The sequence below is a fragment of the Microcaecilia unicolor genome, chromosome 2 (genome assembly GCF_901765095.1).
Source record: "Microcaecilia unicolor chromosome 2, aMicUni1.1, whole genome shotgun sequence".
In the NCBI taxonomy this organism is placed as follows: Eukaryota; Metazoa; Chordata; class Amphibia; order Gymnophiona; family Siphonopidae; genus Microcaecilia; species Microcaecilia unicolor.
Genome location: NC_044032.1, coordinates 328,845,598 through 328,866,483, shown reverse-complemented (window position 1 = coordinate 328,866,483; position 20,886 = coordinate 328,845,598). Strand labels below are relative to the sequence as shown.

General features: G+C 47.5%; 1 protein-coding gene across 1 annotated transcript in view; it reads right to left on the bottom strand.

The window, feature by feature from the left end:
* DGKQ (diacylglycerol kinase theta) overlaps positions 1 to 16,303 on the bottom strand; it is a 679,503-nt gene extending 663,200 nt beyond the window's left edge. The window contains 3 exon segments of the mRNA XM_030192090.1: positions 1,403 to 1,685; positions 2,094 to 2,291; positions 16,028 to 16,303. Coding sequence (XP_030047950.1) covers positions 1,403 to 1,685; positions 2,094 to 2,291; positions 16,028 to 16,303 — 757 coding nt within the window.
* Positions 16,304 to 20,886: the final 4,583 nt, after the last annotated feature.

Sequence of the window (20,886 nt, the reverse complement as noted above, 5' to 3'; positions counted from 1 at the left end):
GCTGCCTCGAAAATGGTGGCACCCAGCACTGGATCTCCAGCCCCCCTGAACTTGAGTCGGGGGGACTGAAGGTCCACTCGACCTCCAGCCCCCGTGTCACTAGCGGGGTCGGGTTTCCTATTCCTGCAGGGGGGGGGGGGTCTGTTTCATTGGGGGGAAAGGGGGGCCTGCTAGCATGAAGTGCATGCTGGACAGGGCTCACCATTCTTCCCCAATGGTCTGCAAACCCTAACGCCAGCTCCTAGCTGGCGTAGGGTTTGATGCGGACAGTGCGCCAATGTTTGGCGCGCTGCTCGCTGATCATTGGGGAGGTATACATTTAGCATGCATTTGCATGCAACTTACGCTATGAGCCCTGTTTTGCTTGCTAGTTGTGTTCTGAGCCTGTCAGCGATTGGGTACTCTGAGCAAGGGGCAGTAGCAAATGCAGGCGTTAGTATGGCGCTAACAGCCTCTAGCGCCTGTGTTTGCTTCTGCTCATCGGCCCATGTGTGAGGCCAGGTGCCACCATTTTGAAGACGATGGTGCCCAGCGGCAGGAGCGAGAGGGAATCGCTCCTGCCTCATACTACTACTACTACTATTTAGCATTTCTATAGCGCTACAAGGCGTACGCAGCGCTGCACAAACATAGAATACAAGGTCTCGCTGCACCCTACGCCTGGAATAGACTTCCTGAGCCCCTACGTCTTGCCCCATCCTTGACCATCTTTAAATCAAGATTGAAAGCCCACCTCTTTAACATTGCTTTTGACTTGTAACCACTCGCCTCCACCTACCCTGCTCTTCTCTTTCCTCTACACATTCATTGATTTGCTTGCTTTACTTTTTGTCTATTAGATTGTAAGCTCTTTGAGCAGGGACTGTCTTTCTTCTATGTTTGTGCAGCGCTGTGTATGCTTTGTAGCGCTCTAAAAATGCTAAATTGTAGTAGTAGTAGTAGTAGAGATCACTGTACCACCAGAGCATTTTTTTTGGGGGGGGGGGGGGAGAGGATTAGATTAGGAGAGTTCAGGAGCAATGCTCAAAACTACGAGTTGTGTCGGAAGGGGGGGGGGGGGCCATTAGACCACCAGGATAATGGAAGGCTGAGGATGGTGCTGCAGGAAGCAATCCTGGGTAGGGTGGTTGGTTGGAGAGAAGGTGTGCCACTAGACAACTCGCATGGAACCTTTTTGATTCTTTCAGCATAGCTGCAGGGTAATTAATGACTGCATTAAAATGGACTAAATACGTTTTAATGCAGTCTGCTGTAATGGTTTCTGTGCAAGTTCATACCACTCAGAAACCATTTGACTCACAAACAATAACATGTTAACGCTGCCGCTGGCGGTAGTTTTGAGCATTGGCCTGTCAGAGGGGAAGAGTAAGAAACGAGTTTAAACACGTAGATTTCATCTCACCTTCACACTGGAAACCTGCAAGCCCCCAAATGAAGTAGGTGCAATTATGACAAAATGTGGGTTTGGTCAGAATCACTTTCCGAAAGATGTGTCCAGGGGGGATCAAAGATCGTTTGTGCTGCTGAAGTTTGGGCACTAGTGGATTCAGTCCAAAATGCAGTTCTCGCTGCTGTGCTATGGCCCTGCCTTGCCCATGTCTGGAATCGAGTGGGAGAACTGCTCCCAGTAGAGCTAGTAACGTTGCTAAACCAAGGACCGATATCCCTCTGCCATAGCAACCGCGCTAACAACCAGAGAAAAACAGCAAACGCAGCATGTAAATATAAATTTAAAAAACCAGCAAGCCCTACGCGCACAGCGATATCAAATGCGCTCCCTTAAGGAAGCGCGGTCCACCTGGGACACACACAACCCTCCAAACTGCAGGCGAGAAGCCGCCTACACACGAACAGGGCCTGGCTTGTAATCCAATGCAGGCACACGGAAGAAATGTCTACCGAGACAAGCGGCGCGATGCTCAGAAGAAGATCAGCCTCTAGTCCCGCTCGGCTGCCTCCCGCCCGGAACTTAAGAAGGGGTATCTCCAAGGCGAGAGAGGTGAGACGCCGGCTGGATCTATAAAGTGTAGAGGAGCACAGCCACACTTGCGAAAAGCAAAGCATGGAATCCCCGGAATAAAGGCACATACTACAGCAGCGCCTCCGACGTTTCCCTCTCTACTTCTCTTCCCGGTGGTGAGCAGCCCCGCCCGGGCGCTGAGAGGGGGAGGAGCAGAGCCCGCAGAAATAAGGCGCTTCCAGTGTGTTCGTAGTAGGTAGGTCGATATCAAGGAGGATAAATTGCTCTCTATCTGTGCGGAAAGGCGAAGGGGGTGTTTGGCTGTGGGCTGCTACGGAAAACAGGGAATCATAGTAACATAGTAGATGACGGCAGAAAAAGACCTGCACGGTCCATCCAGTCTGCCCAACAAGATAACTCATATTTGCTGCTTTTTGTGTATACCCTACTTTGATTTGTACCTGTGCTCTTCAGGGCACAGACCGTATAAGTCTGCCAGCACTATCCCCGCCTCCCAACCACCGGCTCCGGCACAGACCGCACAAGTCTGCCCAGCACCATCCCCAACCTCCCAACCACCAGCCCCCGCCTCCCAACCCCGGCTCCGGCACAGAACGTACAAGTCTGTCCAGCACTATCTCCCGCCTCCCAACCACCAGTCCCGCTGCCCACCACCAGCCCTGGCACAGACCGTACAAGTCTGTCCAGCACTATCCCCGCCTCCCAACCACCAGCCCCGCCTCCCGATCCTGACTAAGCTCCTGAGGATCCATTCCTTCGGCACAGAATTCCTTATGCTTATCCCCACGCATCACTACTCTCTCCGTGAAAAAATACTTCCTGACATTTTTCTTGAGTCTGCCCCCCTTCAATCTCATTTCATGTCCTCTCGTTCTACCACCTTCCCATCTCCGGAAAAGGTTCGTTTGCGGATTAATACCTTTCAAATATTTGAACGCTGTATCATATCACCCCTGTTTCTCCTTTCCTCCAGAGTATACATGTTTAGTTCAGCAAGTCTCTCCTCATACGTCTTGTAACGCAAATCCCATACCATTCTCGTAGCTTTTCTTTGCACCGCTTCAATTCTTTTTACATCCTTAACAAGATACGGCCTCCAAAACTGAACACAATACTCCAGGTGGGGCCTCACCAACGACTTATACAGGGGCATCAACACCCCTTTCTTCTGCTGGTCACACCTCTCTCTATACAGCCTAACAACCTTCTAGCTACGGCCACCGCCTTGTCACACTGTTTCGTCGCCTTCAAATCCTCAGATACTATCACCCCAAGAACCTTTTCTCCGCCTGTACCTATCAGACTCTCCCCGCCTAACACATACGTCTCCCGTGGATTTCTATTCCCTAAGTGCATCACTTTGCATTTCTTCGCATGAATTTAATTGCCAAACCTTAGACCATTCTTCTAGCTCCTCAGATCTTTTTTCATGTTTTCCACTCCCTCCGTGGTGTCCACTCTGTTACAGATCTTAGTATCATCCGCAAATAGGCAAACTTTACCTTCTAACCCTTCGGCAATGTCACTCACAAATATATTGAACAGAATCGGCCACAGCACCGATCCCTGAGGTCACTCCACTACTCACCTTTCCTTCCTCCGAGCGAATTCCATTCATCCACCACCCTCTGGCGTCTGGTCCGTCAACCAGTTTCCTAATCCAGTTCACCACTTCAGGTCCCTATCTTCAGCCCCTCCAGTTATTTAAGAGCCTCCTGTGGGGAACCGTGTCAAAAGCTTTGCTGAAATTCTAAGTAGATTACGTCCATAGCTCGTCCCTGATTCAATTCTCCTGTCACCCAATCAAAGAACTCAATGAGATTCGTTTGGCACGATTTCCCTTTGGTAAAGCCATGTTGTCTCGGATCTTGCAACTTATTGGCTTCCAGAAAATTCACTATCCTTTCCTTCAGCATCGCTTCCATTACTTTTCCAATAACTGAAGTGAGGCTTACCAGCCTGTAGTTTCCAGCTTCTTCCCTATCACCACTTTTGTGAAGAGGGACCACCTCCGCTGTTCTCCAATCCCTCGGAACCTTTCCCGTCTGCAAGGATATATTAAACAAATCTTTAAGAGGACCCGCCAAAACCTCTCTGAGCTCCCTCAATATCCTGGGGTGGATCCCGTCCGGTCCCATGGCTTTGTCCACCTTTAGCTTTTCAAGTTGTTGATACACACTTTCTTCCGTGAACGGTGCTGTATCCACTTCATTCTAAATTGTATTATTTCCAGTCCATCACGGTCCTTCGCCAGGATTTTCTTCTGTGAAAACAGAACAAAAGTATCTATTTAGCAAATTTGCTTTTTCTTCATCATTTTCCACATAGCGGTCCTGTTTCTTCCTTAATGCAGGGCTGCGCTGGAGAAATGATGAAGGGATAAGTTAACGTTAAGCGTAAGAGAGCGCTGCAGACTAGATGCCAAGTTTCACTCATTAGGACTGTATCAAACTCATTGAAGACTCCCCTGTTAGCCCCTTCTCTTATGCATTCCAGCCTCGATTAATGCTAGGTGAAGCAAGCCTAAGAGAAGAATTTTTCAACCTTTTGTTTGTGAAATTTCCTTTCTCTACTTATTATCGTTTCTCTTAAGCTTTCTCTGGTTCCACATTACATTTCTTTCAACGATTCTTCTGTCTTTCATTTTTTATGTTAAAAATCAGGATGATACATTAAGTTAAACCCGTAAAAAGGTGTCCTTGATCGCAGGGCCGTGCCTAGCGTCTCTGGGTGCCCCCCCTGCAGACTATCAGTTGGTGCCCCCCCCCCCCCCCATCTAACATAAAATGCCATAAATAAGTAAATAAACGTTAAGCACCTGATTATCAAAGTGGACTTATTCCAAACACTATAATGAAAATAAAATGAGTTTTTCTACCTTTGTTGTCTGGTGACTTTGTTTTTCTGATCATGCTACCTGATTCTGCTGCTATCTGTCCTTTTAACTCCATTTCCAGGTCTTCCTTTCCATTTATTTCTTTACTTTCCTCCTTTCTTCTTCATTTCTTAACTTACATTCGTATGTAAAAGCTGGGTCCTTCTTTTCACTGTCTTCCTTCCATCCAGCATCTGTCTTTGTTCTCTCTCTGCCATCCAGTGTCTGCGCTCTCTTCTGTCCCATCCATCCAATGCCTGCCCTCTCTCCCTGCTCCTTCCATCTACATCTGCCCTCTATCTCTCCCCCTTCCATTCACTGTCTGCCCTGCTTGTAAAAGATGTACTACTACTTATCGTTTCTATAGCGCTATCGGACGTACGCAGCGCTTCACACTTGAACATGGAGAGACAGTCCCTGCTCAATAGAGCTTACAATCTAATTATGACAGACAGGACAAGTAAGGGTTAGGACAGACAGGACATATCAGGGATAGGGAACAGTTGAAGAGTTAGGTTTAGGAGTTAAAAGCAGCATCATAGAGGTGGGTTTTTAGCTTAGATTTGAAGATGGCCAGAGATTAGGCTTGGCGTGACAGTAGAGGCTTGGCATGACAGTAGAAATACTAGATGTAACTGATGTATGTATGTATGTACGTATGTATTTACTCCTGCTAGACTACCTCCAGAGTGAAGGAGTAGAAGTACTAGATGTAACTGATGTATGTATGCACGTATGTATTTACTCCTTCTAGACTACCTCCAGAGTGAAGGAGTAGGCTAATGGTTATTGCAGTAGGCTGAGAACCCGGTGAACTGTGCTCAGTTCCCATTGCAGCTTCTTTCTAACTCTGGGCAAGTCATTTAACCCTCCATCTCCCCAGGTCCAGAACTTAGATCGTAATCTCAGTAGGGAAAGTACCTGCGTATAATAAATGTAAACAGCCTTGGTTGTACCACAGAAAGACAGTATATCAAAACCCATGATAAACTGAAAATACCCAAAGCTGCAGTGATCTGTGCTAACAACTATCATCTCCTGTATATGCACAAATGAAGGAATAATAATAGAAAGGTAAAGCACATTTGACATACTCCCTTTCTATAGTACAACCAAAGCTGTTTACATACTATATACATAGAGGGCCATTTCTAAGGTATTTCTCCCGTGCTGTGTTTACAAAAAAAATGTTGTTCATGTGTGCACCACAGAATTTGCCATAAATAAATAGAGCAGCTACATCCTAAGGATCCGGAATCGCACTTGTACCATAGACATCACGCAACATTAGGAGATTATGTTCAGGATTGGAGCAGCGGGTCGCAATTAGAACTTGACAAGCTTAATTCTGGTTAGTACTGAAGGTAACCTGCAGTGGACAGGGCCATGTCTGACAGGCACAAGAAGTGGAAGTAGCACATCCTGCGGGATCAGGGGTGGTCTCTCAGCGAAAAGATAATAAATCATAACGGGGAGCGGCTGCTGGTTCGCCTTGAGCTGAAATCCCGCAGCCCCTTCCCTGAATGGTAAATTCAGGGCCGATCAGCCAACCAGGACCTGCCCTCTGCCCCACTCCGAGGCTGCCTCTCCCACCAGGGGAGTGAGGGGCGCAGGAGGGGGGATGGTCGGAACTTAAGCTTGCTTGCTCGTTCGCTCATTCACTCACCCCCGGTATCAGGCTCTGCGGCTCTTCTCGTCCCGCCTCCGCCCAGAGCTCAAGGCACCACCTCAGCCAGACAGCCGGAGAGAGTAAATCCCTTCTCCTCTTCCTCGTCGGGCCTCACTGTGTCCTGCCCTCGTGGAAATAGGAAGTTACCTCAGAGAAGGGCGGGACACAGAGAGGCCCGACGAGGAGGAGAAGAGATTTACTTCTTTTACAAGCACCAGGGCAGACGCGAGGCGCTGCCTGCAACGACGCTTCACAACATTTTTTTTTAAAGGTAGGGTAGGAGGCTGGGAGCAGCATGGCGGGGCAGCACCGCAGCGGCGCCCTTGAAGGCAGGCGCTCCCCTGCGGTGCTTACCCCGCTTACTGTGTTGGCACGGCCCTGCTTGATCGTTATCCTTCATCAGGTCTGTGAAGAAATAATGCAATTACATGTGTTTAAACAGTACAGGCTTATTTAGATAATAGGCTGCCCTCCAAATATATACCCATTATAGCTCAATAAAACGTGGTGGAGAGTACAGAGAAGTGATGACACTGTAGTGTAGAGGTTAGCTCTTGATAGCTTGCCATGGGTAGATTAAGTTAGTCCACCAAACTAGGTCTCATCTAAAATCTGTTTGTTGACCCTAAGAGAGAAACTGCACTGGCTCCCGCTCAAGGAACGAATTGAGTTCAAGATCTGCACGACCGTACACAAAATCATTCACGCAGATGCCCCACTATATATGCTAAACCTAGTAGACTTACCGCCCAGAAACGCCAGAAGATCAGCCCGCAAGTTCCTCCATTTGAACTTCCCCAGCTGTAAAGGAATTAAATACAAACAGGCATACGCTACTACCTTTGCGTACAAAAGCACACAGATATGGAACGCACTACCCATGGCCCTGAAAACCACGGACAACTTAACCAGCTTTCACAAATCTTTGAAGACACATCTCTTCAACAAGGCCTACAAAAGTCATCCTTAATGAAACAAATCACTCCTTATACCACCCAAGTGCTTTAAAACACCTCTCACACGACCTACCTAACACCTTTCCATCTAAATCCTCATTTACCTTCAGCTTATTATCGACTGTATCTAAGATTCTGTAATGACTATATCATATTAACACCCTGTAAGCCACATTGAGCCTGCAAAAAGGTGGGATAATGTGGGGTACAAATGCAATAAATAAATAAACATAGCCAAGTAGACTAACATGTCAACCATCGTTATTTTTTTGTTTTCATCTAATCTAATATAATAAAACGCACCGTGAACGTTCTGAAGACAACGTTCTGAAGTCACTCAAACACTCCCTGTAGGGTTCGTGGATTCATGGTGTGAAGCCAGCCAGGCTGCCAGCCGTCTCTGCCCCGCCCTCGCGTCAAACGTCATGACGTCGAGGGCAAACGTCATGACGTCAAGGGCGGAAAAAAAAACAAACAAAGCGCAGCGTCAGGGAAGGAGGCGGCGCTCCCGACGTCTCTAGCCTTCCCTTCGCTGTGTTCCACCTTCTTCTGACGTCAAGGATGACGTCAGAAGAAGGCGGAACACAGCGAAGGGAAGGCTAGACGTCGGGAGCGCCGCCTCCTTCCCTGACGCTGCACTGCCAGAACCGCCACCGAAGTAAATTTAAAAAGAAAAAAAAAAAAAAAGGGATGTTGGGGGGAGAGAAGAGGGTGGGCAGTAAAGTTGAACAATGGGAGCGGGAGGGCAGGGGAGAAACGACAGCATGGATGCGAAGGGGGGGGCATGGATGCGAAGGGGGGGGAGAAGAGGGCGGGCCAGGCTGGGACATAGGAGAGAGAGGAGCATGGATGCGAGGGGGGGTCATGGAAGGGAGAGAGGGGAATTGCTGGAAAAGGATGAATGGAGGGGGCAGGGGACAGAGGGGCATGGATTGGGATGGCAGGGCTCAGGGAGAGAGGGGAATTGCTGGAAAGGGATGAATGGAGGGGGCAGGGGACAGAGGAGCATGGATGGGCATGGATTGGGAGGGCAGGGCTCAGGGAGAGAGGGGAATTGCTGGATAGGGATGAATGGAGGGGACAGATGGGCATGGATGGATATGGATTGCAGGACAGGGCTCAGGGAGAGAAGGGAATTGCTGGATAGGGTTGAATGGAGGGGGCAGGTGACAGGAGCATGGATGGGCATGGATTGGGAGGGCAGGGCTCAGGGAGAGAGGGGAATTGCTGGATAGGGATGAATGGAGGGGACAGATGGGCATGGATGGATATGGATTGCAGGGCAGGGCTCAGGGAGAGAGGGGAATTGCTGGATAGGGATGAATGGAGGGGCAGGTGACAGAGGAGCATGGATTGGGAGGGCAGGGCTCAGGGAGAGAGGGGAATTGCTGGAAAAGGATGAATGGAGGGGGCAGGGGACAGATGGGCATGGATTGGGAGAGCAAGGCTCACACTCTCTCTCTCATATACAATGTCTTTCTGACTCTCACTCTCACACACTCTGTCTCACACTGTATCACATTCACTCTCTATGTGCCACACAGTCACTCACACACTCGCTTGGTCTCATACACTCACTCTCACAGAGAATCTGTGTCTCACACACACTCTCTCTCTCGCACACACACACACACACACTCTCTCTCACACTGTGTCTCACATACACACTTGCACACACTCTCATTCTCACACACACACTCTTTCACAAACACACTCACACCCAGACTCACTCTCTCTCACACACACACACACTCACACTTTCACTCTGACTCTCACACAGTCACTCTCACATACACTCTCCCAAACATACACACTCCGAGGAAAACCTTGCTAGCGCCCGTTTCATTTGTGTCAGAAACGGGCCTTTTTTACTAGTTTCGTTATAACTTGTTCTTTCCTCTGTGGGTGTCTATACCTTACAGTATTTTCTTTCACTTCTAGCGTTACTCTCCCTTCCCCTCTTCTTTCACAAACCATCTCTTAGCCCTCTCCTTTTCTAGTCATCTTCATTTCTTTCAGTTTCTCTCCCCTTCCATCATGTTTCCACTCTGCCTTTGAAACAGGCTAAGTGAATCAGGAGACAAGAGGCAAATGATTCCGAAAGCAGGACACCTTTATTGCTAGCAATGAACAGTACTAAGTTCAGTCTCAGGATACTGCCTCCTGAGCGTCATCTGACATTCGGTCTTATACAAATTAGTGATCATGCGCATAAAACACACCATACGTCACACATGCACATGCGCAGTACCTGCACATGCGCAATACATTAGTAATTCTGTAGTTCTCACAGAGAAAAGATACGTCAGTTTCATAGCTTTCATAGAAATTGTTACTTTGCAAGAAAATGTAACTTATTGCAGTGTTCTAGCACGTTCACACAATACAGCCTCTATACATGGGTCACGAGACTGCCTTGGCAGAGCCCGCTGCCTTCCCTACAAACCTGAATTGCTGACTATTACAAATTGTTATCTGACTGCTGGTTAACAAATACATACTACTAGTAAAAGTCCAAACTGCACAGATTTAGGTCTTAGTCTAGGCTCATTATATGAAAGCTGAGGTTTTGATACAAAGCAAAGGTGCAAGTGTGAATTCAAAGTCCAGACAGAAAATCCTGTTAGTGCAAAAGTTCACAAAAGTCCAGTAGTTATTCAAAGGTGGAGCATGCCACAGGCAAGGCAGAAGTTCATAAGTGTTAGGCACGAGGTCTGACACAGGTGGTCTTGTCGGTCCCACAGTTGCTACATTACAGCCGTCCACTCCTACACCTTCTCTTCCTCCTCTTTCCCAAAGGATGTCCCCCCCCCCCCCCCCCATTACAGCTCTGTGCTCTCACCTTTTCACATGAGCTAGTCTGACTTACATTTGAGGGGGGGGGGGGGGGCAAAGGGTGGGGTGTGGCACATTAGCATATTCATTTGCATACATACATCGTTTAGCTTGTTGGGCAGACTGGATGGACCCGTACAGGTCTTTTTCTGCCGTCACCTACTATGTTACTTTCAGGCATATTTTCAAAGCACTTAGCCTTCCAAAGTTCCATAGAAACCTATGGAACTTTGGAAGGCTAAGTGCTTTGAAAAAATGCCTCTATGTTATGTTACACCACAGTAGAGTGAGCAAAACTCTGTATAGAATAAACACCTTAAAAAGGATAAACGGGGGGGGGGGGGGGGGGGAAGACCTCAGAGAGCTGTGGTAACCAGCTAAATGTCTGGTTATATGTGAGAATCAAATCATCCAAACCACAGTACATAGCTTTAATCATCGGTCATAAAAAAAACCCCAATCCAACCTGGTGTGTAACTAATTTTTAAATTTTCGTGTTGCTCTTGTGAAAAATCATTAATAAAACAAGTGCTCTCCACAGCAGGGGTGTAGCTATGTGGGGGCATGGGCCCATGTAGATTTGGCCCTGGACCCCCCTCCCGCCGAAGTCTGGCTACACCCCTGCTCCACAGCAGTCCTATAGTTCAAATGAATCAAAGGTTGAATGTAGGTTTGCTCGGTTTTACTTGACTGTCCCTGCGGAAAGTCTCCAAACCTTATACATATTCATTATGGTTGTTCAAAACATATACACACAAACATGTTCTGACCTGGTTTTACAGCCTGCCTCACTGACACAGCACTAACACACAGTGGCGTTCCTAGCGTTGACGACACCCGTGGCAGATCGCCGATGCCCCCCCCCCCCCGGCGAAATGACACCCCCCCCCAGGTGCACACCGCTAGGGGGGGGTGCCGCGGCGCGCACCTGTCGGCTGCGAGTTGGAATCGCTACGCTAAATTCTCTCATTCGCTGCAGCTCCCTCCCTCCCTCTGCCCAGGAACAGGAAGTAATCTGTTCCGGGGTAAAGGGAGGGAGCTGCAGCGAACAAGAGAATTTAGCGTAGCGATTCCAACTCACAGCCGACAGGCACGCGCCGCGGCACCCCCCGGTGGTGTGCACCCAGGGCAGACCGCCCCCACCGCCCCACCCCCCCCTTGGTACGCCACTGCTAACACAGACTACTCAGTAATTACTGTGGATTCTTTTGGATTCGTATTAGGTAAATGAGACTTTTATTAGAGGTTAATTTTTGTCTAATATACACAATGATTAAGATATATACAATGATTAAGCTATATAACTAAAAAGAAACAATAATAGCTATGTATAGTTAAAAAGAAACAATCATTAACTGCTCCCTACATCCAAGCAATGCTAGGAGTTTCTAGACCAGGAAAAACAATATGCATATACTATACATACATCACTGGCCCTTACATCATCCAGGTTTTTTACATCAGCTGAGAGAAGCCCCTTTTTCAGTGAAGCCGGAGTCTCATGACCAGGAATCTGGTTCTATGCAATGCGTCCATCCATAGATGAGCTTCTGGTTTCAGTGTAAGAGGCCCACCTTTTTTATTAGGCTTAGAACTCATGTTCAGAGCTAAGGAAAATTACAGAATGCTTGAGAATTTCTCTGTTTAGGTAAACAAGCCATACTGTGGGAAGGTGGTAACATGTTTCTCAGTCCAGGTGGCCAGTCTGAACTCAAAACAGGCTCCACCCCCTTCACATACCAAATTAATTAGAGCTGTGTCATCTTCACACAAACAGAATTCAAAAGTACAGATCCCAAGTGCAATGTCGGTCAAGGCAAAGTTGAAAAACAATCTTTAAAATTCACTTCTATTACAACACACAAGCCTAAAACACTGAACGTGAAACCAGCATTCAAAACAGTGGAGAAAGATATATATATATATAGATATATATATAGATGTATAGATATATATAGATATATATTTATTTTTACTGAAATGAGCCAGCACCATGGGAAATTTCTCTCATTATGCCTCCTCTCACATTCACATAAATTAACGAGAGTGCACTTTCTCTTTCCTCTTACCTAGGCCTGACACCAGTACCCACCCATTTTCTTCTTCTCCAAATACCAGCTTTTTCTCCCTTCCTCCTTACCAGTACTTTCCCATACCATGCCCATGGATAGAAAAACATAGCTCCCAACCCCACCAGACAAAGCTTTTTTTCTTGGGCCATCCACAGGCAGCCCTTTGTCCTCCTCTCCCCCCCCCCCCCCCCCCCCCCCAGGCAGTATTTTCTTTCTAGCCCTTCTACCCCAGAAGCAGCACTTACCTCCCAGGCATAACATTTTTCTTCTTAGCCCCCTCCACTGACAGCACTTACCCCCAGGGGCAACTCATAGCAATCTGCTGCCTGAGGCTAGGGATGAGGTAGTATTCTCCCAGGCACCCAAAAGAGAGAGGCCCCCTGAAAACTCTGATAAGGAAAGAAGGTGAGGAGCTCCCCACACATTGCACACTAATTAGACAGTTGCACCAAGAAAAAAAGAATGTGATTTATATATTCCCAAGCAATACCATTACCATTACAAGAACGAATTGCATTCAAAGTTTGTACCCTAGTCCACAAAATCATATACGGGGAAGCCCCGACCTACATGTCAGACCTCATAGACTTACCTACTAGGAACGCAAAGATATCGTCACGAACATACCTCAATCTCCACTATCCTAACTGCAAAGGGCTAAAATATAAATCCACATATGCGACCAGTTTCTCCTACATCTGCACACAGCTATGGAAGGCACTACCGAAGGCCATAAAAACAACGCAAGACCTAACTATCTTCAGAAGGCTACTGAAAACAGATCTTTTTAAGAAGGCATACAATATACATCCATCTTAAACACTATACATGTTCTACATAAAACCGAAACCTTTTTCACATAACCAAAGATCAAGCACTACTTCATGTCGAATAGGCTCTCTCTATAGTAGATGACCTAATGTATGTTACAATCCAATTCATAGCTCAGAAACCTTCATGTAATACCTTATTGTATTCCTCTCTACCATGATCTACTCCATTTATGTTATGTTCCATGTACATTCCACTGTATATTTCTTAACGTGTATGTTATACATGTATGCAATACCATCTGTAATTCTATTACCTGGAAATGGCATCCGCCATTACGGCAAATGTAAGCCACATTGAGCCTGCAAATTGGTGGGAAAATGTGGGATACAAATGCTACAAATAAAATAAATACAAAAAAACCCTGCCAACATTGATTATAATCAACAAAAATTATCTAAGTTAAATTATGTTGCCAGGAATTCTACTATAAAAAAAAATACTGACCCCCCCCCCCCCCCCCGACTCTGCATTGTTAAATGCAAGCATGTATTCTGCATCCACAGGATCCTTCCTACTACTACTACTACTATTTAACATTTCTAAAGCGCTACCAGGGTTACGCAGCGCTGTACAATCTAACAAAGAAGGACAGTCCCTGCTCAAAGGAGCTTACAATCTAAAGGACATTGTTCCTCCTGCAACAATGGGGGCAGAGTGAACTAGAGCATTTCTGCCGGCTTTATTCCCAGATATTCCATACCAGGCCATGTCCAGGTAACGGAATTGAGTATCCGGGCGTACGCAGCTGGATAAAGCATAGCTGGTAAAGTGCGTATTCATCACTTAACCGGCTAGAATGAAGCACATAAAGATGTGTTTTATGAGATTATCCTAGCTGGTTAGTGCTTTATCCCCTTACAACTCACCAGGCAAAAATATTCAAATTGTGATTATTACCTCAGGAACAGCACACACTCCTTCCACTGCCAGACACTTTGTTTAAAGTAGATGGATTTTTGTTTACGTGATGACTAGTCAAGATGTTTAGACCACTGGTGTTAAGTATATTTATTTTGAATGGCGGGGGCCCTTGCCCCAGAGCCTGTTTTAAATAGGGCCAGACAGGAGGTCACGTGATGCCGAGCTAGGAAGCGGCTGTGAGTGAAGAGAGCTCCCGGTTCTTACCCCAGGAAACGATATTTTAAAAGGGCTTGCCAGAGACAATCGTTGCCCAGCATCGGAGAACGATCCAGAGAGAGGACTGGTGTACAATCATACCGCTGAAAAGTGATGGCTCTTCATGCTCCGCGAAAGGAAAAGTAGAAACCGCGCCAAAGTGAAAACAAAATGGCGGATGAAGGCGAGTCGGGGCAAGCAACACTTAGCTCAGCATGGGTCATGGAAATTGTGACTGAAGTGAGGAAAGCCATCGACGCCTCTCTGGATCAGTGACTGCAAGGGGTTTCGGACAAGCTCGATACCGTTGACGGAAGGCTGGCAGGACTGAAAGGTGAATTCTCAGCATATTGTCAGCGAGTGTCTGATCTTGAAGACAAGGTACTACAGCTGGAATCTGGGAAAGATTAACTACATAAAAGAATACGGGCGCCAGAAGACAAGCTAGATGATGTCGAAAACAGATCCCGGCGAGGGAACCTGCGTCTGGTAGGCCTGCCCGAAAAAATCACCGAGCCTGAGCTCAGAGGTTTCCTGGAGAAGTGGCTGACTAAAAGCTTACAATTAAAATCAGAGGCGGGAGAGCTGCGCATTGAACGAGCACATCGTTTAGGTCCACGAAGAACAGCAGAGGCGAGGCCCCGCATGGTCATCTTTAAGCTGCTAAATTATGTGCATAAAACTGAAATTTTGCGAGCCATTAGGAGCAGAGGTGCACTAACATTCGAGAATCAGCAGATACTATGCTTTCAGGATTTTTCATCTAGAGTATCGTTGCTGCGCAAGGCATATGCCCCTGTTTGTGGAGAATTGCATAGGAGACAAATTCAGTTTGCCTTGTTGTATCCTGCACGTCTCAAAGTATTTACCAAAGGGAAGCCACAATTGTTTGAGACGCCAGGTCCGCCCCCGATATGGATTCATTTCGGACCAGCAGAGTTACCTGCAGCAGGTCAGGTCTACTGATCGGTACGGCCCTGAAGTTCTTCCAATCCCCTTTCCCCCTCACCCCCTTGTATCTCTCCCAGAAGACCTCCATGCCTCGCTGGGTTAGAAAACTAATATCGTACTCTGGGATATTCACCGGGTGGATACAGGCATAGAGGTCCTCTGGGAGAAATCCTAAACCCAGGACCAACCTCAAGGCTGCATCCCTACTTGGCATCCCCCCTCCCCCACCCATCTCAACTGTACCACATTCCTCCGTTTAGGAACCTGGCCCCCACTCCACCCCACCCTTCCCCACTACTTCCTGCCCCCCACCTACTACCGCCGCGAAAGACAGAGCCCCTCCCCCCCACTCTCCCTTTCCCTCGGACCTCCCTCCTCATGAACAGTGCCCCCCTTCTTGCCCCTTCCAGGCCCCCGCCTACTTCCCCTCTATTCCCCCAAAAGCCCCCTGTCCCCCCTCCCCCCTTCCATCATCATACATTGAGCCCCTTCCCCTTGAACCCTGATATCCATCTGCTCATTTTCTCCTTCCACAGCCAGCCTTCCTGCATCCCCAACAGCCTGTGTATTCCTTACGAGAGGACCCTCCCCGTCTCGATGCCCCTGCTCCCCACCCTCCAACCCAGTCCTCCCCCCAAGATCCAGACACTCTCCCTTCTCTGCCCCGCTATCCAGCCCCCCTCCCCCTTCCACCCGCTCCCCCTTCGCCTGGAAAGAGTTCATATCTAAAGGACCCACAGTCAATGCCTTCGTTATACTCAGCCGGGCTGGCGCCTCCCGACACTCTCCGTGACCTGCGATGAAAACTGCGTCTCTCTGTTCTTCCAGCTCCTCCGGCCTCTTCGCTCCAGATTCGCTACCCTCCTGACAGGAACTCACTCCTCTGGAGTCCCGATTGGCCAGAACCGACTGCTCAGTTGCGCTGAGTGGGTGTGGCTTCCCTGCCTTAGGCTGTTCCATGGCTTGCCCTACCTCACGCAATGAATCATCCAGTTCTATCACTGCACTGGCCATCTATGCCCTCCGTTCCAGCTCGACCTTGTCTGCATGTCCTGGAACTGCTCTTCCCTTTGCCACTTGCAAGGTTCCTCCCGCTAGGAGACCGCTATCATTCTCTCTTAGCGCTACTGGTCCCCAATTGGCTGGGACCTCCTGCTTTCCCGGACTTTGTGAGCGTGGCCTCCCCATTTGAGCTGGCAGTGGCGTTTTCAGCATGCCACCCGATCCTGATGCAGTCGAGGGAACGAGAACCACCCGTGGCTGCAACTTGCCAAATATTCTTCTTGATCCGGTAAGCTGCCCTCTTTGTCCTCACATGCCTCCACCATGATTTCTGCAGAAAACACTGTAACTCCTGAAACTCCTGTTTCTGTTTCTACAATTTGAAAAGTCTTTGCCTGACCTTCTCTCCGTACTGCTTTCTCTGTCACAGATTTGATGGACTGCACCACCTCCATGGAGCCATCTCCAGCCCCGTCTGCGCCGGCAGCCGCCAGGAGAGACCCGGGCTGGCTAGTGTTTTTAATATGGGGTTCAGAGACCCCAAGGTTCTGCCCGGTACTGGAGCTCAGCTGTCCAGTAGCGGTGAGAACCTCAGAAGAAGGCTGATTGGACCTCAAATCTGACTACATCTCTAAATAGAATATTAATTACCATTCCTTAACCAACCCAAGAGATTATTAATGAATATTAGTGAAGACAAGGAGAGACACTATAATTCTAAAGATTATAAATTTATTCACTCACCCAAAGACACCAAAGGATATACAAATTGCATGTACAATCAATTGGTTACAGGAAGGTAATTCTCCAGCTGCAAACAGGTGCTATCTGGGTCTTAGGTGATATGACTTACCACTCAAGGGTATTCAGGGAAAAGCAATTGGGTAATTTGCCAATTCTATTGGAGTGTATTGGTTTTCCCTGGAGAGAGAAAGCAACCATGGCCCCTCTCTAACTTAAACCAGGAAATACACTGATTTTTATAGGTGCACTCAGGATATGGATAATATGACAGTAGATATACCTGATTGGATCTATGCTAATGTCATGGCTACCACTGGTTGGCTTATGCTAATGAGTAGCTTTTATCTTGCAAACATGGTTTTGTCTTTAGCTCGCTTGACCACAAATCTTAAGCAAGACCCTACATCTAGCTATACCTTTCCTTTCTCACAACGTTGCTGACCACAATGTCACTCTATCCTTTAGACCCCCACCTTTGTGCTTCCTGTTGTTCCCTTCAGTGCTCCAACACTGGGAGTTCAAGCAAGAGTCACCCAGGCCTGTAAGTTTTTCCCTCATTTTACAGCCTGAACCAAAGTCTAGGCAGGGGACCTAGGCTCAATGCTGTAGCATTTTTATACATCTCCCCCCTTTGAAGGCCTTTAGGAAAGGGCTTCAACAATATATGGTTTGACAACTTATAGTAGGCCAAGTCAATCATCTAGGCCTTATGTTCACACCTCAGAACAATAAGACTAGTACCCTGACCGAAGGCTGTCTTAGGTTGGGACACTTAGTCCTCCTTACCCGTCATGGCCAAACGATCTTTCTGAGTACCAGGGAGGTGGACAGTAAGTATAAGTATAAGTATAAGAGACATTATTAAGGGGAGTCTTTGTGTTCAAGATTGCCAATGATGTAACTTAGAATAGGCTGAGGGCAACAGTCAGGCCTTCTATCACAGAGTAACATGGTAGCAACACTTTCCATAGATACATACATTTTCAAAGGAAGAAATTGGGATTTGAAATAACTAAGTACCTAACAAGTTCGGAAGCATGCTAGCTCCCTCGGGCAAATTTTCCATTATTGCTATCATTCCAGAGTAGCTCAATCACTCCTATGGTACCATAGTAATCAGTGTTAAAATTTAAACAACAGCATGTCGAATTAAAGAATCTAAAAAGAAATTTTTGTATTTACAACATGGGGAACAATGAGAGAAAGGTGTATACTAATATATAGGATCTTAGCAGCAATCTAATTGAGCATTTTAAAGACATCTGGTGTCCCCCCCCTAGGAACTCCAATAGAGTTTCTCCCTGGAGAGGGCTAGAGACCTCACACACTAAGGTGATGGGAATAACTAATTGAACTAAGGCAAACTGGCCTTGTTAGTATGAAGGCAGGGTTGGATAGGACTAACCTAAAGGTGCATTGGGTAGGTAAGTGTTAAAGTACATGTCAAAAGTTAATTATGCCAAAATGAAAGTACACAGAAAATTAAATCTAAAAACAATAAGGGTTGAATTACAAATGTCCTTCTACAATGGAAACTGTGTCATTAGCAACATAAATTAGCCTAAAGGAAGCACTAAGAAAATAAAATAGAACCTTTCCAATAGACAGGGTTAATGCTAGACTAAAAATAAATCAAAATATGAGTCCATAATGTCCATAAATACCAACTATGAATCTCAAATTAATTATCTCCTGATTGGCTTGGCTGTATTATGCAGGAGTTCCTGGTTCTGAGATGTCTCCCGTTGTGATTCTAAGGCTTGGACTTTACTGAAGACTGTAATATTTTTCAGGTGAAATCAAGATGTATAGTTCTCAAGCTTGGCTGTAGTAGAGGTCACAGCTTCAACTCTATCTGGGTATACTTTCTATGGGCTAAGTCTCTCATATTCAAGGAATAGTGGGTTGCAGAATCATCAGCACCCAGATCTTTATTTTTATCGTAGATCCCCCCTTCTGGCTTGTGAAGTTTAATAAACAAGACAGAAATGTAATTACTGATGATTAATGGACCTAGACCTGTGGGGATAAGAGAGCTTAGGAAAAAGTCATAGTCAAAGTAGAAGACTAAAGAAAATTAAAACTCATAACTAGTATGCGAAAAGGTCCAGGTGATGGAAGTATCTTCAGAAATCATGGTCGCTGTCTGGTTCCAGGAAGGCGATGTAGGCACACTGTTGTAGTAGAGAGTTCATATGTGAAGTGCCATGCAGGTTCTGGAAAAGATGAGCCTGCAAAAATATTTAATACAATAGAATATTTAAAAGCATAACCAAGAGGGCCTAAATTAATGACATCATTTGGACATCACGCAATGAATCCTCCAGTTCTATCACTGCATTGGCCATCTCTGACCTCTGTTCCAGCTCGACCTTGTCTGCGTGTCCCAGAACTGCTCTTCACTTTGCCACTTTGCAAGGTTCCTCATGCTAGGAGACCGCTATCATTCTCTCTTAGCGCTACTGGTCCCCGATTGGCTGGGACCTCCTGCTTTCCCGGACTTTGTGAGCGTGGCCTCCCTGTTTGAGCTGGCAGTGGCGTTTTCAGCATGCCACCCGATCCTGATGCAGTCGAGGGAACGAGAACCACCCGTGGCTGCAACTGCTTGTTCATGCCACTTGCCAAATGTTCTTCTTGATCCGGTAAGCTGCCCTCTTTGTCCTCACATGCCTCCACCATGATTTCTGCAGGAAACACTGTAACTCCTGAAACTCCTGTTTCTGTTTCTACAATTTGAAAAGTCTTTGCCTGACCTTCTCTCCGTACTGCTTTTTCTGTCACAGATTTCATGGACTGTACCACCTCCACGGAGCCACCTCCAGCCCTATCTGCGCCGGCAGCCGCCAGGAGAGACCTGGGCTGGCTAGCCAGGTACTGCATGTAGTTCAATGTAGGGTGCTGGGCCCAGGGAGCTCCCCTGATGCTTGAGTGTTCTGGGGTCCAAAGCCTGAGCTGATTCCCTCCTGCTCTGTATGCTGCCGCCACTGAACAGAGGCTGACAGGGCCTGTCCCCCTGAGGCCATCCTTTCTCTGTTGATGTATACTTCTCTGAGGGTTCCTAGGGCCCTTTTTCAGTACCCCCAGCAGCTGTTCTTTTTTCTGGAGAAGTTTAAGTAACTGGGTTACCTCTTTCATATAGTTCTTGCTGTGCTCTGCTGGGGCCAGTTTGCACAAGGCCTTCGCCATTTTAACACGCTTCCCCAGCTCCATCACCTCCTTTTCTGTGCTCTTTATTTTCCTCACCACTTTAATCAGGCCGCTGGCTGGGTCCTCTGGATCCTGGCAGCATTCTACTAGATCTTCCTCCTCTGAGGAGTCACTCTCTGCGCTGCCTTCCTCCTCAGACACTGGTAGGGCCTCCCGGCAGATCTCCATTACCTCCTCCCTCTCCTTCTCCGACCAGCTCTTCTCTGGGCCTTCCACCAGCTGTCTCCCCACCTCACTCGCTAGATGGCGTGCGGCTGTGAGGGGGGTACCGGTCTGGGTTTTTCCCTTGGAGGCCTGCTCCCTTCGGTCCACAGGACTTCTTTCTGTCCACCCTGAAGCACCGCCAGAGAGGGGACCGCTTCTCCTGGCCCTCTGGTCCCTGGCCCCAGGAGGCCCCATGGCCTGGGGCTTTCCTGAGGACCTCTCCCTAGGGCCCCTCCTCATCCTCGGGGAAGGAGCTAGGCCTCACTCCCTTCCCCCCCCCCCCCCCCCCAGCCTCTGGCAGCACCTCCTCCTCCTTCCAAGTCTAAACAGCAACTAACTTGGAATGCCCTCCCGTGGGAGGTGGTGGAAATGAAAACTGTAACGGAATTCAAACATGCGTGAGATAAACATAAAGGAATCCTGTTCAGAAGGATTGGATC